The 19682-nt window shown below is 42.7% G+C and overlaps 2 protein-coding genes across 2 annotated transcripts in view; both read left to right on the forward strand.

The window, feature by feature from the left end:
• Positions 1–19682, forward strand: part of ccnd1 (cyclin D1) — a 148449-nt gene that overhangs the window by 78010 nt on the left and 50757 nt on the right. The window lies entirely within an intron of this gene.
• fgf3 (fibroblast growth factor 3) lies at positions 16544–19318 on the forward strand. Its single transcript, XM_049599375.1, has 3 exons — positions 16544–16899; positions 17688–17791; positions 18935–19318. The coding sequence occupies exons 1-3, from the start codon at positions 16656–16658 to the stop codon at positions 19316–19318; spliced, it is 732 nt and encodes a 243-aa protein (XP_049455332.1). The 5' UTR covers positions 16544–16655.

Raw genomic sequence — 19682 nt, forward strand, 5'->3', positions numbered from 1 at the left:
CAATTGATGTAATATTGCTTCATTGCCATCCTCCCATGACCCTCTACCACTGTGCCAAATTTCACATGGATTGACCAAGTCAGTGAGGAGAAAAACGTGGAACAGACACACACACACAGACAGACAGACAGACAGACAGTTTTCGTCATGATATAGTAAGATCACATCAGTTTCAATAACTGCACAGACGATATGCAGTTATACATCTCTGTAAATTCTAATTACTATAGTTCTATCATTAACCTGATTACATGTATACATTTGTGGATGGATCAGAAGTTCTTACAGTTAAACCAAGAAAAAATGAGATTCCTGCAATTGGAGCAAAATCAGTTGCACTGAACACCAAGGAACATGTTCAAAACCTTGGTGTTATCATTGACCCTGACCTGAACTTTGAACAACACATTAGAAACATGACTAAAGTGTCGTTTTATCACAAAAATGCCCGAGTGAGACCATTTCTTAAAATTCTTTTATTGGTTTTTAAATCACTAAATGTCCCATCTTATCTGTCTGACATGGTCAAAATATACGTGTCTGCTTGGTCCCTAAGATCCTCTGACTGAAACCTTGTGATTGTTCCAGAGGTCAGAACGTAATCTTAAGACATGTCTTTTTGCCATTGTTGTCTCCTGAAATGTATTTTTAATTGATGATTGTTTTATTCAAAGTTAACCTAAGAAAAATCAGCAAATTCCGTCTCTGTCGTTCCACAGGTTAGACGCAGTGCTGAAGGACCGTCTCTGAGCTGCTCTCCTCCCATCAGTTCAATAATGCAGCAGCAGCAGCAGCTAACATCCAACATCGAGCCATTACACGGTCCAAGCACACTCACACCGACACTGAAAAGGCTCAACTGTCATCAGACCTGTTAATCATTGGGTATTGTTAGCTTTGTGATGCTAACAGTTAGCCTTGTCACTGTGTGTGTGTGTGTGTGTGTGTGTGTGTGTGTGTGTGTGTGTGTGTGTGTGTGTGTGTGTGTGTGTGTGTGTGGACTCTCACCAACTGTCCTCAGCACAGAGTTCAACACTCCCGCAGCAGTGTTCTCCTCATGTCTCGTGATCAGGAGGTTTTAAGCAAAGCAACATGCTGTGTGCAATTCTACAAAGAAGTACCCATTTTAAATACTAAAATAGAATAATAATAAAAGTCATGTTCACATATGTGAGGTTGGGTGGTGATTGTACGTTGAACGACAAAATCAAGTCCTCCGAATCTTTCAGATGATTTCAGAGTGTAACCTCTGACATGACAGCAGCTCCTCCTCAGAGTTTCCTGTTGCTATGAAGTCTGTAAACAGGAAGTGCCTTGTGTTTATTAGGGAATAATAAGGATTATAGTGTCACACCTTCTCACTGAGGTATGCAGTGCTGAGTACACACACACACACACACGCACACACTCACACGGGTCTGCTTTTCATTAGACAGCCCACCATGCTGCACAGTACATGTAGACCTTGTTAACATGACTGTGGCTTCTGTCTACGAACAAATCTCTGTGATCATCTCGAACCATATTCACCCAAAAACACACACACACTGTCAGGTCCTTCACCTCAGTGTGTGTGAAGAACAGCACTCACACTTACACACACAAACACACACACACAATCAAAACTTTAAAAAGTGGTTTTTAACCATCAGCCTTTTTTCAGCAGCGATCACACAGTAACTTCTGTCCTTGCTCTGAACCAGAGGTGAAAAGTTTTTGTTCTTGTTCACTCTGTTTGGTTACAGGTTCACCAAAGTCCCGCAGCTGACTGGAGTTTGGTTTTGGCGATGAAGTTGACAGATTTAAAAGCCTTAAAAATGCTTGTCCTTGCGTTAACATCATTTTTTGACGCTTCCATTCTGTATTTTGTCCTCGAAGATGCAGTCATCATTTGAAGGAAATGTTACTGGAACTGTAGATGATAATAACCAACTGAGTGTGTGTATGTTTAGGGTGAGAGTCCACATTGTGAGTGGTTGAGCGAACCGTACAGTGTAAGCACGTCGGCATGATACGACGCAGGACACCGTTATTATTTAAAAGTGTCCGGCAGCGTCAGGGGAAACGCAGCAGGATAACAATGAGGGTTTAGGCATCGGAAGTCCGAGTAGGATGTGCAGGAGGGGTGGTGACTGGGTCCAAAAACCACCAACTTTTACCTGGGAGACCCTGTTCTTTTTCCTAAACCCACCACGTGAAGGAAAAAAAACGTCATTTGCTGTATTGCACTGACGTAGTGCTTTTATTCTGAAAGAGACTGTATGCAAACTGTACATTTCCTGTGAAAACAGAAGTGTATTTTGAAAACAGACAATGCATGTAACAGGATGAAGTTGACACGGCGTCCCAGAACGTCAACAACCAACACACCCAGGGTACCTTGGACGTCATATGTGGACGTGGAAAGTCCAAATGTGGACATGAGAATGAGTTGGTCATTACTCTGGATTATGTCTACATATCTACATATCAGTGGGCTCGTCTGTTCAAACACGCCTGCAGTTTCAGGTGTGTTTATTGGTGCTAAAGTCTTTTGGAAGACGATGCTTGCTGCTAACACATCTCTCAGAATGTGATATTTGCAGAGGGCTCTACATCACTTCACCTTTCATCTCTCGTGTTTTGCTTTCTGGCTACCTGCCCTTGCTTCACTGTGTTACCTCAAGTATCATTACACACAACGATGAGCCCCCCAGCTTAGAAAGCACAACTTCACTGAATGACAACTCCCAAACCGCTGGCTTAGTTTATGTGTGTGTTAACAGTGCTCTGGAAAAGAGGCGCATGAGATTGAGAGTTAGTGCTGAAGGAACATGAGTGACCTTTTCTTAACTTCACAGTGTAAATGCAACACTCGAAATGACAGTTACAACATCTGTGTGTTTCATAGGTAACATTAGAAATGAATAAATGAATCACCTGACCTCAGCAGTCACATTGAAACGCATCATACAGCAGCTTCAGCTCGGCAGCATACAAAACCCCACACTGCTCCAACCCTCAATGCGATTAGTTCTCACTGTATTCAGACCACAGGTTTTCTCCCACGCTGCCTCCCTCCTCTCTGCACACTCATTGTTCCTCCCTCTCCGCCCAGCTCCTTTGAATCCCCCTCAACCTCACCATGACTGGCCTCAAACTCCCTTACGTACCTCCTCCTCAACCTGTTCTCCCTTACCCTAACCCCCCAGCCATCAACCCCTCCTTCCATCCCAGCAATCCCAAAATGAGGCTAAGAGTCTTTCAGTGTCACAAACTGCAGCGTCCAGGTGGATATGGAGTTGTGCTAATACTGGCTGTTGAATATCATCGGACAGTCATTATCATGCAGCCGTTACAGCTGCGGAAAAATAAATAAATCTGCAAAGACACCTGACACTTAACCTGACATTTGAATTTATTTTTTGAAAGAAGATAAAACTATTTTTGGAGATATTCAGCTCCGTCACCGGAAGAAAATGTTTGCACTGTATGTTTCTACAAACCACGGATATGTTACATTTGTACAGTTCATACAATCATATCATTCATTTCATCATTCATTCACTCATATCAATTCTAAAGTGGCGTAGTATATGAACTAAATTTGTCATCTCACCTAGGCGAGATGGGTGCCGGTCTCCAGACTGTGGTTCCAGATCAACAATGACAACACCGGTTGTTTTTTTGGCGACCCTTCACAGCGTTTCCACTGATGTTTTTGGTACCTGGGTGTTTTTCTCTGACCTGTCGCTGCTTTTTCAGCAGATTTTGTGCCACCAAACGTGGGGTGTTTGAAGCCAAAACATGATTTTTCCTAACCATGAATAAGTGTTTTTTGTGCCAAAACGTAACCACATTATACACAAGCCCAGTCTATTCCGAAGTCGGCGAAATCCGGTGCTTGGTGCTTTTGCAATGTAAAAAGACGTCCTTCAGTGTCAGCATGATACACAGCCGGTTGCTGTTATAGTTTATCGGCATCAGGGGGAAACACGATGGGACAAGTACGAGAGTAAAGGCGGCGAAAGTCTGAGTGGGACTGGCGGGAGGTGGATGGGTCCAATAAAGACCGACTTTCACTTGAGAAAGTGGGTCTTAAAGAGTCTTAAATCTAACTTTAAGACTGGTGACTGGGTTGAGATATTTGTGGCCCCGGGCGTCTGAGTGGCATCAGCTGGGTGACAGTGTTTTAAAGAATGTGCTGTCATCTTCAGTGGTTCACAGCTGCTGACGGCTGAGCATCATACTAACATGCTGCCCCTCTCACAGTCCTGCAGGATGTTCTGATTAACCTCATCAGGCAGGTGGCTGACAGGTGAGGGTCGCTGGCTTTACTGAGCTCACCTGGGCCTTCCAGGGTATAAAACCTGCTCCATGTGTCTCTCACTCTCCTTCACCACAGCAGACACCAGTCCCACATTGATGCCTTTTGCATTTAAATCTTAAGAACCTTCACAGCACATCTGATCCATCCGTGCATGGCTGTCATTACTGACATGCTGATCTACATGTTCTGTTGTTCATTTGACTTCATCTTAGTTTAATATATTAAGTTTGTGTCGAGGAAATCTATTGTGTGGACTCCCTACTTGTCACCTCCTCTGAGCCAGTTTGTGACACCGTGTCACATATACCTAAAAACAAGAGACAAAATAAGTTTGACATTAAAGGTGGTGTAGTATCAACAACATTGAGTCTGGGGGTAGGATTGCCTCCACACGGCTCTCATCTCAGACTTTACAAGCAAACAGGGAGGTGGCTGAACCAAAATGGAGGCAGCTAGGAACCCCAAGACAGGCATTACACCTCTGCAAAAATTATGTATTTAAAGCAGTTGCATTCTCCCAACATATGTTAGGAAAGCTGAGTCCCACTGCCTCAAATCTGCAATAACTGTATTTGTTTTATTTTACTTGAGTAAAGACTGGAAGAACGATTAAAAAAAGGAGCATGAAAAGTGCCCGTTCCTTAAAAAATACTTTTTTAACTTGTGCGTTATTTGTAACACATTATTCATCTCTGCCTGCACGCAGGTGAAAAAGAAGCTTTGGCCAACAGAGACAGCAGAGAGGCCGCAGAGAGGCATTAACATAGCTGCAGCATGTCAGCTGAAAGACAAAAGCAAACAGATCGCTCCCTTGAGTGCCTTCAAGACAGACGTCTGTCATCTGGAGAACTAACTCACTGAGTGATTGTAGCCTCGCCCCGACAGGCTGCGAGAAACCTCTCAAGTAAACCTGGTGTTAAAACACTGACGGACTGTATTCCTCTGCTGATTCAGTCCTGCTGGTGTCCACGTGCACGATCTAATCTAAAGTGAAGCACGCAGGTAAAACCATCCATCATCCACTCACTCAGCCACCAGCCTCTTCACGCAGCGCCCCCTGTGGAGCGGTCAGTTTGTCTTCAATGGTCCTGTATCACATGGAAATAAGACAACATTCAGTTTCAAATGGGCTCTGTGTGTAGCAGCTGCTTCATCACTGTCAGCTGGAGGGAGCATCCACCCATCCATCCACCCATCCATCACATGTTCTCACTGTTTGGTACCTTCTGAGGAAAAGAGAGGGTTGTATGTGAGTGTTTCTTGAGTTAGCATCAACTGTGAGTTCACTGGTTTTAACAATATCAGTAAATAATGTAAATAATAAACTGCAGACTGCATGAACAAAACTTTGAATGTTGCAGTCATTTATCATTTACAACTTAACAAGAATATCAGGGCTGGAAACTAACCATTATTTCCATTATTGATTTATCTCTCAACTATTTTGTTAAATGTAGGTAAAAGAGCGAAACTCAGATATCGCAAGGAGCTCACAGTATCATCTCCAAATTGTGCGTTTTGTTAGATCAACACTTTAAAATACAAAGATAATCAGGGCACGCCTGGTGATCAGACAACTTCCCCAGGGTCTCAGACCTTAATGAGCTTGTTAGGGCTCTGGCTTGTTCACTGTCATCGTTAGGAAAGGCCAGGTGATGCAAATTTCTCCTGAAACCTTGTCCCAACAATCAGCAGCCATGGGCTCCTCTAAACAGCAGCCGCATGCGGCTCTTTGGCCCCTAATTTCAATTTATTCTTCTTCACATCTGCAGTGATGCGGGCACTGCACTGGACCGTCGTGGTGAAGAGGGAGCCTTAGAGATAGGGGGAGGAGCTCGGACATCTGGAGGGAGCTCGGAGTAGAGCTGCTGCTCCTTCGAATCGAAAGGGGTCAGTTGAGGTGGTTCGGGCATCTGATCAGGATCCTCCTGGGCGCCTCCTGTTAGAGGTGTTCTGGGCACGTCCCACTGGTAGGAGGCCCTGGGGCAGACCCAGAACACACTGCAGGGATTATATCTCATCTGGTTTGGGAACACCTTTTGGTCCTCCAGGAGGAGTTGGAAAGCGCCGCTGGGAAGAGGGACGTCTGGGGTGCCCTATAAACGGATAAAAATGGATGGATGAGCTTTTTTTTCTCATCATGGCAGCTGAACTTGATTTTGGGTGATATCTGAGGTTTTGATTGATAACTAATTATGAGTAATAATGAACCAAAGAAAAACAAAATAATCCGCTACTGAAACACTCAATACACCACAACTAATTTACTGTTCTCCGCAGTAATCCCCCCACCCCCAACTCTCATTCACTCACTAACATGTACTGATAGTGTGTGTGGCTATGTGTGTGCATGTGTGGATTGCATGTGTACATGTTTGTGTGTGCAGGTTTCCTGGTATATTTTTCTTTGTATTTCTGAAAGTGCGTGAGCTTTGTGTGTGTCTGAGAGGATAGTGTACATGTTTGTGTTTTATGAATGTGTGTATGAGCATTAATGTGCATGTGTGACTTGTATGGGAATAGTTTTTTTTTTTTTTTTTTCGTGTGTGTGTATGTGTGTGTGTGTGTGTGTGTCTATCACAGCCATTGATGGCCTCTAGAGTTTCATCCCTCCACAATCATTTGCCTGTTGGAAGGTGCAGCCGCTCTGCAGGCATCTGAAACCTGCAGCTAACAATCAAAGAGCTGTAGGAGTATAGGACAGAGCTATCTGGTTACAGAGCGAGAGCGACTGAATGAGAGACAAAGAGTGACAGTGCGAGAATGAGAGAGAGAGAGAGAGTAGCAAGAAAGAGAAAGCATGTAAGGAAGAGAAAGAGAGAAAAACATTAGAGATTGTTATTTTTATCCATCTTCTTCTACTCTTTAAAATTTCACTCATATTTCCTGTATTCTGCCTGAGAATCAGTTTATTCCACAGTGAATACGTGACGAGCCGGTTTGTCTTCCTCCTGTTTCCTCATGAAGAGAATCTTAGACTTTGATGTGCCCAAGTGCACGTGACACAAAAATCAACACACAGGGCAGCCATTAGCTGCTCTGTGACGCACTGCTGAAACACGCTGTAACATGTGGTTAATGTTATAAAACAGTTGCAGTTAGGTTGCGAAAAATGATCATGTTTGGGGTCAAAATAAGTACATTTCTTCAGCCCATATTCACTCCCAACTCGTCAAATGCTGACAATTGTCAAATACCGCCATTAAAGGCAAGTTTGTATTTGTGCGTCAGCTTTATGCAGGGCCTGAACCATAGCCTACACCACTGTGAGCATTTATACTTGTGTGGTGGTGTGTCTGAGGCACTCTGCAGTTACACCTCCAAAACAATAGTTGGCGGTGGAGTTTCTGTGAGGTGCTGTAAAGTTTAGTAGTTTCAAAACACACATTAAACACACATTAAACATATGTTAAACACACATTAAACATGGCTTAATAGAGACAGTTTCAAACACAAATCAGCTTCACTATAACTCGCAGCATTGTCTTTATCTGGACACATTTTCCCCACAAATACAACATGCTAACGTTATTAGCACAAGCCTATGGCCTTTTACATTGTATAAATTAGCTTAACGGCTACCTGATGTTTCCTCTACTCATATGAAGCCAGGGACAACAGCAACATGTAACAAAGGTAACGTTATTCAGCTCCATTACAACTCACAAGGTTCACTAACAAAACAACTGTAACAACAACAATAATTATAAATACCTACAATGAATTCATGAAAATTAACAGAATAAAAACATAACATGGAAGGGCCACGCCATCATGAGTCTGAGTATCATTTACGCTGCCTTTATCTGTGAAGAACTTAGAAGAGCTTGCTGGTGGCTGGAGGTCTTTGAGATTTACAATTTAAGCAAAACTAAATTTCTTCTGCTCAGTGACCGTCAACACCTACAGTCTCTGAGTGTATCCTACGACAGTGACAGCTGCATTGATAAATAATAAATATTCCATCCACAAGATGTATGATTAAAAAAGTGATCAAGGGTCTCTGTGTGAAATTTTATTCTATTAAAATTAGAAAAACAAGTAGTTTGGGACATGCATAGAGTATGTTGTTGCTGTTGAGACTAAAACTGGGAGCTTGGTGAACCTGCCAACTATTGTATGTGCAACCTGTTCTTTCCCGAGCCAAATGACCACATTCATATTGATTACTCACCATGTTAGCTTCAATTTATGAAGAAAACTGTTTTTCTCACATGGTGGACGGAGAATCCAAAAAAGACGAACAGTTGTGATGAATTACTGGGGACAGCGTTTGCGTTTTTGCTAAAACATTATGATATTTAGAATGTCAGTATAAACAGTCTCATGTCCATCTGAGGAGCGTGTCTGAGCATGTGCATGTTCAGGCACGCTCAGAGCACACTACTCGTAGGCGGAAGTGTTTTTTGTAACGTTGTATTGAAAAGTCATGTATCTGGGAAGCACTGAGCCTACGACTGGATGAATGAGATCACCTATGGATTTCACTGCAAGAGTTGCAGGAGAGTTTTGCTGTTGTTAAACGTTGTCCCGGTTTACTTCATGAGGAGTGTTCATCTGTTTTTTGGATTCTTCATTCGCTGTGGAGGCATGCAAGAAGAAACAAAGTTTTCTTCATGAATTCAATGTTACATGCAGTGAGTAATTGATATACAAATTGTATTCTTTATAGTCTTTGAAGCTTTGGTTGCCCAACCTATTTTTAGTGATCATCAAGTCTCTTCTGTAGTAGAATTCACATCATAATATGCACGCGTACTCTAATCCTGACGGCCCACCAGAAGATGGAGACATGAAATACAACATTGTTCCATGTGTGTAATATTCATTCATTGTGCAAATTAAGAAAAAGCATGTTCAAGCCAATATCAACCAATAATGATGACGTGCCAATAGTATCGTGCATCCCAAAAATGAAATACCCTGATAGTAAAACATAACAATCGATATGAAGATTTTGAGATGTTAAATTTAATTTTTTTCTCATTATGTTGGGGTTATGTTTTTGTGCATGCAAGAATGGAAAAAGACGACAATTGCCAGTAACTAGTTGAACTTTTAATGCCAAGAAAGATCTGTGGACGAAAGTGTTAAGGAGAATTTCTACTTAAATTTCTGTTCCTTTTACCTGTAAAGAGACTGTTCATAAGAAACATTTATCTAATACTCAAATCCTTCATGAACAAAGTATAATGCCACACAGTCAAGCCCATTTTTGTTCCAGTAAAAGCTGAAACTTTAAGTCAAAGGAATATCTTTAATCTCTTTTTATATCAGTGAGATTTTATTTATTTTGTATTTTATTTTATTCTTTATATTTATTTATTTATTTATTTATTTATTTATGTTGCTGTGTCCTTTAGTTATCTGCTCCTGAGCCTCTGTTTTAACTAGAGGTGACAATGATTTTTTAATGATACTGTCCTTCTGAATCATCCTAAACTGTGACTTTTAGTTGTATTTACAAGCTTTGGAAACACCATTAACTAAACCAACATGCACATACTGAGGACTGAACCGGGCTGAGCAGAAATAAAAGAGAGGGAGAGAGAGGGAGGCAGAATAAAATAGTTGCCAATTTGTTTGCTGTGTGCTGGAACTGTACTAGACTTCTTTCTGAAGCGCCTGACAAGCAGGTGAGATCAAAGTCATGGGGACAAAAGAGGCTCAGCAGCGATTTGTCAGGAGACGAGAGGCAGCGGCTGGGTTCAGCCCTCTGATCACCGCCTCACCAAAGAAATCTGCCCATGAGAAAAAGTACAGCAGAAAGGGTTCAAAGGTCATTTTGATTTGCTCTGGATTACTGGTACCTCCTTTTTCCTCTGCTAAAAGGGGGGGCCAAGAAAAGGACCTGGCTAATAACCTTTGTATTATTGCAGAAAAGAAAACCTTTTGTGCCAAGAGGGTTTTTTGGGGTGGTGGTGGGGGGAGAATTTTGGGGAGGTCAATTAAAAAAGGAGCCCTGAAATTCTTGCTTTCATTCATGGCTGAAGGAGAGAAAAAAGGAAAGTTAAAATGTATGCTTTTGGGTTTTGTCTCAGAGCACTCCATGTGGCTGGGTTTGGATTCATTTGTCAAGTGGATGATGGCAAAAGGAAAGATTGGAAATATTTCAGTTGGGTAAATAATCAAGAATTGGCCGAGCGTTTCTCTTGAAGCAAAAGCATTGTCTTGTTTCTTCTGAACACAGGTGTGAATACATCCAAACTGCATTGAGGACGCGCTGGGACCTGATAACTCCGGCCACATTGGGAGGTGGTCAGGAATGCAAGTGTGCAGTGTAATGTGAACTCGAATGGCTCCCTGGCCACACTGAAGGACCAATTAGTCAACTTTGTATTGTGTAGATAGCAGAACAAAGCTCCCAAACACAGTTGATTTGCCTCTGCCAAAAAACTCGGACAAGGTTCTGAAGTCTGTGCTCGAGCCGAGGCATCAAACAGCTGCTACAACCCTCTTCTCTCTCTCCATGACTGAGCACAAATGTGCATTTCTCCTCTTTAGTCGAGGTTGAAGTTTCCCCACATTCACATGTGAGCAGGGACAAGAAACCCAATACAAGTGATCTCTCAAGATGCATTTGAGATGCACTCTGATGCCTGAACCCCAACCTGGCCTCATTTGTGATGTTAGCACTCTGCACATTAGAGGTCTTCAAGAGTCCGCTTGGTTCTCAGGAATCGAGACCCGAGTCGGTCCAGTTGGGTTGTGAAAGATGTTTCACTGCCACAGGTCTCAGGTCTTTGTGTCAATATGTTTAATTATCGAGTGGATCAGAGTAGATCTGAGCATGCTCAGTATGAGCTCTGATCATATGATGACGTCAATGGATGTATTAACGTATGAACATGAGGCTCCTTACATTACTATGAGTTGCATAGTGGTGCATGAAGTTAAATTGGTTCAGCTGCTGCGTATAAAATAACCTGGGTGATCCAGGGATTATCGGCACTGTGCGGCTCATAAAGCATGCACACGAGAGACGCCAAAGTGATAACTTCCTGTTTAGCGCTTTGCTGACTTGAATGGAGATAAAATTATTTAATCGTGTGGCTCTTGTAGACTTTTGAAATGTTATCAGACTGAATGAATCAAATCCTCATCGTGGAACAAGTCATTTCGCGGGGGTTGTGAGGCTCAAAAAAATGTATCCACTGATTTACAGATGTCTTCTTCCCAAAGTAAGTCAATGCTAAAAAGTCTTTTTGGGCCGCAGAGCATCACACGATGGACTCTGGGAAATGCAGTACCACTGTTTGACCACTGAAAATTAGCTTTAAAGCTGGGGGCACTTCCTGGGGGCCTGGTTACATTCATGGTACCTGAGAAAATATTTTAGGAAATCAGTAAATTATGTATGACCCCAGTAAATCATTATGATCGCTCTCTTTTCTGGGATCCCCCAGGGGTTTACTCTGGGTCTCCTTCTATTTACAATATACATGCAACCTGTAGCATATCCAACCGAAAGATGGTCTGACACTTGACACTGACACTGATGTTTTTGAAATTTATTGCACATTCCAGACCAACGTAAGAGCTGAGTGCAAAGACACAAAACAATAAATATGTTAGCTAACTCGTTAACATTACTATAGTCATAATCATTGCACATCAGGCTAGCTATAAGGTAAACATACAAAGTTATTACACTTCAAAATGAATTCAGGGCACAAACTACTCAACGTTAAGTTTTACAACATACACCAACCTTGTGTCTCTACAGGGGGAGGGTTATATATTAAATGCCTCACTATACACTGTAATTTCTTTCTTTTTTTCTCTCCTTTTATCATGTTTTGCTTTACTGTTTTTAAGTCGAAGAACTTCCTGTCTATACGTAAGTGTTGCCTTCAAAATAAAAGTCTCCATATTCAAAACAGGAAATGAGGCACATTAAGCTTAAAGGGAAATTTCGGTTTATTTCAACCTGTCTCCTATCGTCCTAAATTTGTTTCAAGTGACTAGTGACATAAAAATAATAGTTAGCATGTTAGCCGTTAGCCTAGATACAGCCGGGGCGCATAGTAGCATCAGACCTGTTAAAACGTAAGTGAACGGACAACCTTCAAGTGCAAAGTTAGTCCACTAAACAAGCTTTTTTTCCACAAAGACCACCTCATATCGTTAGGATAAATGTCAGAGAACATATAGAAAACGACATGTAAATGTATTGTCTTACCTTACCGGTGTGCTGCCATGTTTGTTTACCATCTAGCTCTGCTTTCCAAAGCGCGGCCAAAATATATCTGGCGAGCTCTAGATAAAGCCCAGCTGGATACTACTCCAGGTGGAGGTGTCTCGCCCTCGGTCACATCCAGACCTTGAAAATAAGGCTGCAACCGGTCCCATTCCTTGCAACAGAGGCATTCCTCTTCTGTGGGCACTGGGGCACAGCATTCACAGGTACACCACCAATCTCCAGAGCTACGCAGCCTTGCAGCAGCCATTCCTCCTCTCTCGTCCTCTACCTGTTGTGCCTCTCTCTCTCTCCTCCTCCTCCGTTCTTCAATTTCACGAAGCTCTTCGTCAGTGTATTCTGGCTCAAATAAATAAGGGCAGCCATCAAACTCTGCAAAATCAAATTCCTCCTCCACAAAGTCGAAGTCTGGCAAAAAGTCAGCCATTATTCTATAAATCTTTCATAAAATAAGTGAATGAACTTTTCAGGCTACTGTCTGGTTCTGCCTTCCAGCTGTTGCTGCTTGTTCAGGCACAGTATGAGATCGCTGCTTGTTCTCGCAATATTTCGGCCGCGCTTTGGAAAGCAGAGCTAAATGGTAAACAAACATGGCAGCACACCGGTAAGGTAAGACAACACGTTTACATGTCGTTTTCTATATGTTCTCTGACATTTATCCTAACGATATGAGGCGGTCTTTGTGGAAAAAAAGCTTGTTTAGTGGACTAACTTTGCACTTGAAGGTTGCCCGTTCACTTATGTTTTAACAGGTCTGGCGCTACTATGCGCCCCGGCTGTATCTAGGCTAACGGCTAACATGCTAACTATTATTTTTATGTCACTAGTCACTTGAAACAAATTTAGGATGATAGGAGACAGGTTGAAATAAACCGAAATTTCCCTTTAAGGAAGGTAAAAATATGCAAGAAAAACAACAACTGTCCAATAATGTCTCCATTCTAAGGTCAAACACAATCTGTGTTATTTACACTACCCCATGGGCATATCATGTGTAGCCATAATATTGACTTTCATTGCTATGCAGAGGACACAACACCCTTTAAAGCCTGGCAGCAGCGATGTTTCTGGTTTCAACCCAGTTGCCAGAAAAATGTTGGCATTGTACATTATTGCAAACCACGGATATGTTACATTTGAATGTTTTTATGTCGAGGACTTGAAACCTAGATTTTTTTTAATATGTGGTGAGGTTTAGGAACAAAAACCACTTGGTTATGGTTACAAAAAGACCATGTTTTGGCTTGCAATTTTGGGAGGAAAAGCAGCAATGTCTGTCTGTGTAAACATCAACCACTTTCAGGGCACTATCAGTATAAAACAACCAAGTTTTGAGAGCAATAAACCAATGAAAACATGCTGATGGGTTGCTACAAAGCACACACACCATGGAGCCTAAAAGCCACTGGAAACACAGCAATGACTCGCAAAAAAACAGTCGGTTTTGTTGTTTGTTGGTCTCAAACAGCGGTCTGCAGCTTAGCAGCCGTTTTGTGAAGATGTCTCACCATCCACAATCCCCTCCACTTCAAGATGACAGAGTCAGCTCATTCTACGTCACTTCAGAAACATTGATATGATTTGTATGTAACAAGCACACATAACACATTTCGACTTTCATTGCTATGCAGATGATAAGACACTATATGTCCCTATAAAGCCTGGCACCAGCAGTGTTTCTTGTTTTATGTCCTGTCACAACAAAATTAGGAAATGGCTCAAGAAATTTCCTGCAGTTGACTCTAAATCAGAAATAGTTAAAATCATCCCCTCTGACACCAGCAGCTGTCTGTTCGTCACTCACTCTACAGCAGGAAACAGCACTTCAGAATAAAAGCTCTGTGCCAGAAATTCACTGAACTTAAAAATAAAGTGTTTTTTACAAACTTGACACGTTTCAGAGTCACTTGTGGTCCATTCAGAATTGACCCACGACCCATTTTTAGACCACGGCTCACCAGTTGGGAACCACTGATTTAGCCCATTTAATAATGTTAATAGGCTAATTTACACTTAATAGGCTGCGTTACCTTGATTATAAGGCTCTACTTTGTGGCTCCAGAGAGATTTTTTGTTTTTAGTAAATGTTGCAGACCCCTGTATCAGGCTGTAATGCTGCTGTGGCGATGTTTAATTAAACACTGGTCTCAGACCAGGCAAACATTTTATCATGTCCCGCAGAAAGTAGACATGAGAGCCTTAAAATACCTTTGAAGATGCAACCCGCTGCTGAAAATACACAGATTGAACTTTTCCACGAAGGTTTGAGACTCCTGTGTTACGTAGAGTGCTGAGGTCACACATGGAATAACCCTAACCCCACAGTCCTGCTCAGATGCATCTGAGTAGCAGATCTGACCGAGGCCTGAAGCTCTGTTTCAGCTCATCAGACAGTTTAACCTTCAAAAATTAAAAAAACAACAAACTTCTCCTGATGTGAAGAGGGAGATGTGTGTGAGTGTGTGTGCATCACAAATTGAGAGCGTTTGCTCTGCTTATTGCTGGGATGCTTTGTGGGCGGCGTGGAGGGGAGCGTAATTAAAATAGTTTCTGAGAGAAACAGCATACCACATCTAAGGTTCCACCCTCTTCCAGCATTTAACCACATCAAGAGCGTCTCACTTAGAAATGGCCACCAGAACAACCGCTGATACACACGGTCCGGCTGATGTTTTGGTGTGTTGTCTGACTTGCGAGGGGGTCTCGGAGGCACAACGTGCACACATTTGTAATTAAAAGAGAGCTGCCTTTTTCTGATCATCGGGGTAAATAAAGTGACAGAGGCAGCCGGTTGGGTGATGTATGGGAGGGGAAGACAAATTAACCGTTGACTCTCTGGGGGATTCTCAGCAGAGGCCTTCATAGCAGCAGTGGAGCAGCGCCAAAGGGCAGAGAGATTTGTAGATGATGGTGCTAATTACCAGAATGCAAACCATAATGCGACCAAGATGGAAGCAATTTAGGCAGTAGTCATTTAGCCTGCTGCTCTTCCGCCCACCGGCTGCTGCCTAGCCAGAGCCGGGGCATTAGGATGGGAAAAGTCTGGGGCAATCCATTGCTCGGGTGGAGGATAAAGAATTAACGCACAGCAGAGACGTTCAGTGGTGTTGGCAGCACATGGAGGGAGACCTGTGACAGAACATTCATTCGTCTTTTTGTTCTTAATTTAACTTCAACACAAATGACCCTCGGCATTAGCGAGCAATGCTTACAGGTCAGGAGGAGGAAGGAGCATCTAAATACTTGAGAACAAAGAACTCTGAACTACTTAAAGAGGTTGGGGTTGACCAACCTGCAGTGGCAGCTTGTCACCAGCTCTGGGAGAAGTCTGCGGATCACGTGCAGGAGTGTGCTGCCAGCAAAGAGCTGTGACTCACGGCAAATTACAAACTACAGAAATATTGACATCAGTTTGGTCTGATCGGGTCACTGTTACTCGGCAAGCACCTGTTGAACTGGGAGGAACCTAGCTATTCTTTAGGTAGATGTGGACCACCCAAAAGTCAAAGTTCTCAACATTTTTACTTCTTAAAATTGGAAGATAAAGGGCAAATTTAATCCTCGGGGAAATGTTTGAATTCAACAGAGAAATGACTGGTTGAAAAAGCTTTTTAAAAGGTTTTAAATGTAGTTTATAGATTTATCAGGACATCCAGCAACAGTCCTCACCTGTTGCATGGCCTGCCGCAGGCTCAGTCCGCCTGTATAATTTGGGATGTCTAATTGCTCTTTCAGGATATTTCAGAAGAGGAGTTCAGAGCACAGAGCTGTTCCGCACTCAGCCACTGTGTAATTTTATCCACGCCGCAGTCTCTCACTTCACACAGGGCTGATACCTTTTGCCTCCCCCTTTCCTTTGTATCAATTGGTCGGAGTTCAGCCTATTGTCGCCACAAGCTTCTTTTATATCTGCGCTCAGTCTGAGCACAGGCTCTCAGTCTGATCCGCAGGAGGGATTTCCAGCAGCAGTCAGAGGCGAGGAGCGGATCCTACCTCCGGGGGCGGCTGTGCTGTCAGCGGTGTCTCGGATGTGCGCGAGGCTGGAGCTCTCGAGCGTTGGGGCCCCGACACTTTAATGGGACCCCGAGAGCCGGGCGGGAGTTCTCCTTTTTTTCGCCACAATCGTCGCTCCACGGCCATGCCACAATGCTGATGATACCTCTGCTGGTGTTGCTGAGCCTGTTGGATCCCGTTAGTCCCCGGGCTCGCTGCGCCCCGGGACAGGCTTGCGACCCCCGGCAGCGGAGGGACGCCGGGGGCCGCGGAGGAGTTTACGAGCACCTCGGAGGAGCGCCGAGACGCAGGAAACTCTACTGCGCTACTAAATATCATTTACAAATCCATCCTAATGGGAAAATAGACGGATCACTGGAGGAAAACAACCCGTTTAGTGAGTATCTGCTCGCTTTTACGCACAGAACTTTTGGCAAACCATTCCTGTAATAACTCACATGGCACAGTGTGTTTCATTTTTATCAGCTTCTTAGTGAACATTTTTAAAGTTGGATCAAATTGTTTAATAAAAGTTGTTTTTTTTCTAACGCAGATTTGTTGAATGAAATAAAACAGTAAATTAAATAAGCGCTTTTAATTTATGAAAATACGCAATATTCAGTTTATTTGTCATTCATTTATTTGTTTGTTTGTCTCGATCAATTTTAGTAAATTCTGATATGATTAATCTATCAGAGTTTCACTGTCACTTACTCAATGAAGCCTGCGTGCATGTGCATGCGCGCGCGGCGTGTGTGCGTGTCATTGCAAAGCTGCCGACATGCAGGTTAATCTCTATTATAAGTATCAGTCAAAGTATTAACATCCAGGCGGGACAAAGGCGCTGTCCTAACGGATGTATTTATCTAATCAGAGGCCATTAGAGCCTTTCTGCAGCTCTCAATGGGCCATTGACTAATCAAGCACTGATTAAAACAGCCAATAAACAAACTGAATGGGGCAAACACAACCAGAAATTAATTCCTTTATTGTCAAAGTGACAAAGGTTTGTTTGTTTGTTTGTTTGTTTTAGGGTAAATTTGCTTTTCATGCTTCTTAATTGATTTCCGTTTTCCACGGTTTAAAGGAGGAGTGATCGTGAATGAAATGATCTTTTAAAGAGTTGTGGATCCTGATGAAAGACGTGAAGCTTATGGATGTTATGTAACTGGTTCTGTGTTGCAGGCATCATGGAAATCACAGCGGTGGATGTGGGTGTCGTGGCCATAAAAGGGCTTTTCTCTGGCAGATATCTGGCCATGAACGATAAAGGCCGGCTGTACGCCTCGGTGAGTACAGATGACATCTCATCATCACATGTGTTTCCTTCTCTCAACACATGCAGCTCCTGTTTGACAGCGGCCCGAGGCAGCAGCAGGTTCAAGGCCTCTGCTTTGACCCAGCCAGAAATATTTGGCTTCAAAAAAATAATTGGTTCAACATAAAAAAAAAAATTAAGATATCTGAACGTTTTTAAGTCGCTCCAACCTACGAGTCTTTTATAATCTGACAAACTCATTTAGTTTAGTACGACCAACATGTTTCGCTTTGACCTCGAAAAGCTTAAGTTGAACCAACTTAATATTTATCCAAACGGTGTGCTGATATTAAGTGGTCCAATTATTTTATGTAAGATATCCCAACTTGTTTATTTTAATTCCATTCCACTTAAAAATGTTTTTGATTCTGAATAATTCTTAAAATAAGCTGACAATTTACTAAAACAGGTTATTGGAACAAGCGTAATTTTTTATGCTGAAAAACTTTATTTTAATTATTACCCACTCACCCCATGAATCATTTTTTAGAGTGCATGTTTATCTGGCATACACTGTAAAAAATAATCCACTGGTTCAATGTAAAGAAAATCGATATAACAATTTTGATGCATCTTTTTAAGTAGTTTCAACTTGTTTGAGTAGATCCTATGAGTCTTTTATAATCTGACAAACTCATTTAGTTTAGTACAACCAACATATTTTGTTTTGACTGCGAAAAATGTAGTTAAGTTTAACCAACTTAATATTCATCCAGATGTTGCTTTGATATGTTGAGCTGTGTTCAGTGGTCAAACTATTTTATTTACAATCTTCTAACTTGTTTATTTTAATTCCATCCTACTCAATAGTGTGTAAAATGTTTTTAACTGTGATCAGCTTTTCAAAATAAGTTGTCTAAAACACATTAATGATATAAAGTTAATTTATGCTGATGAATGTCTTTATTTTAAGCTTTATCCACTGACTGTGAATCATTTTTTAGACTGTATCGTGCATTATTTTATGTCTGATTCAGAGTGTGATCGCAGACGGTGTTGTGAGCAGAGCAGAAACACTCCCAGTGTCTCTCAGAGTTCATCCTGTGAATCAAAAACATACGGCAAGCTGCACGACAAATGTGCCTCACTACTTTCTTCTTTCTCACCTCCCCAGGAAGTGTTCAACAGAGAGTGTGAGTTTGTGGAGCGGATCCATGAGTTGGGGTACAACACCTACGCGTCCCGCCACCACTCCACCGAGCAGCCGCTGCCACCAGGGGGAGGCAGCAGCAGCAAGCGGCGGGCCAGCGCCAAGCGCCAGTGGTACGTTTCCATTAACGGCAAAGGCCGGCCACGACGAGGCTTTAAGACTCGCAGCACTGACAAAGCCTCGCTTTTCCTGCCTCGGGTGCTGGGCAACAAGGACCATGAGATGGTGAGGCGTCTGAGAGACAGTCAGAGCATGCACCACCATACGCATCACCACGGGGGGCGAGGGGATCGTCGCAGACGCCGGCATCGCGCCAGGAAAGGCCGGCGCCAACGGCAAGATGACTGAGCAGACTTTTTGAGGGGGGAGCTGACCCCATGGCCCAACCAAACATGGACCCCTGGTCTCGGCACATACTGTAGCTCGATGGCAGTCGAAGATACGAAAAATGAATCTGGATCCTGCGCTCTGGATTAGCGGACGTTTTTGTTGTTGATGCTCAGAGAGTAAAAATCCATAGAAGAAGTAAAGACAGAGGGCCACCCCACGTGTCGGGGCGCATTTATCAAATCTTCCACTTTCAGGCGACTTTGTCTCTCATACACACTCACACACACACACACACACACACACACACAAGCTTCTATTTACTGACGTTCTTCAAAATGCTACTGTCGTGTAAACAAATGTATTAATATAGTTGAAAACTTCC

This window comes from Epinephelus fuscoguttatus, linkage group LG2, assembly GCF_011397635.1.
Source record: "Epinephelus fuscoguttatus linkage group LG2, E.fuscoguttatus.final_Chr_v1".
NCBI lineage: Eukaryota > Metazoa > Chordata > Actinopteri > Perciformes > Serranidae > Epinephelus > Epinephelus fuscoguttatus.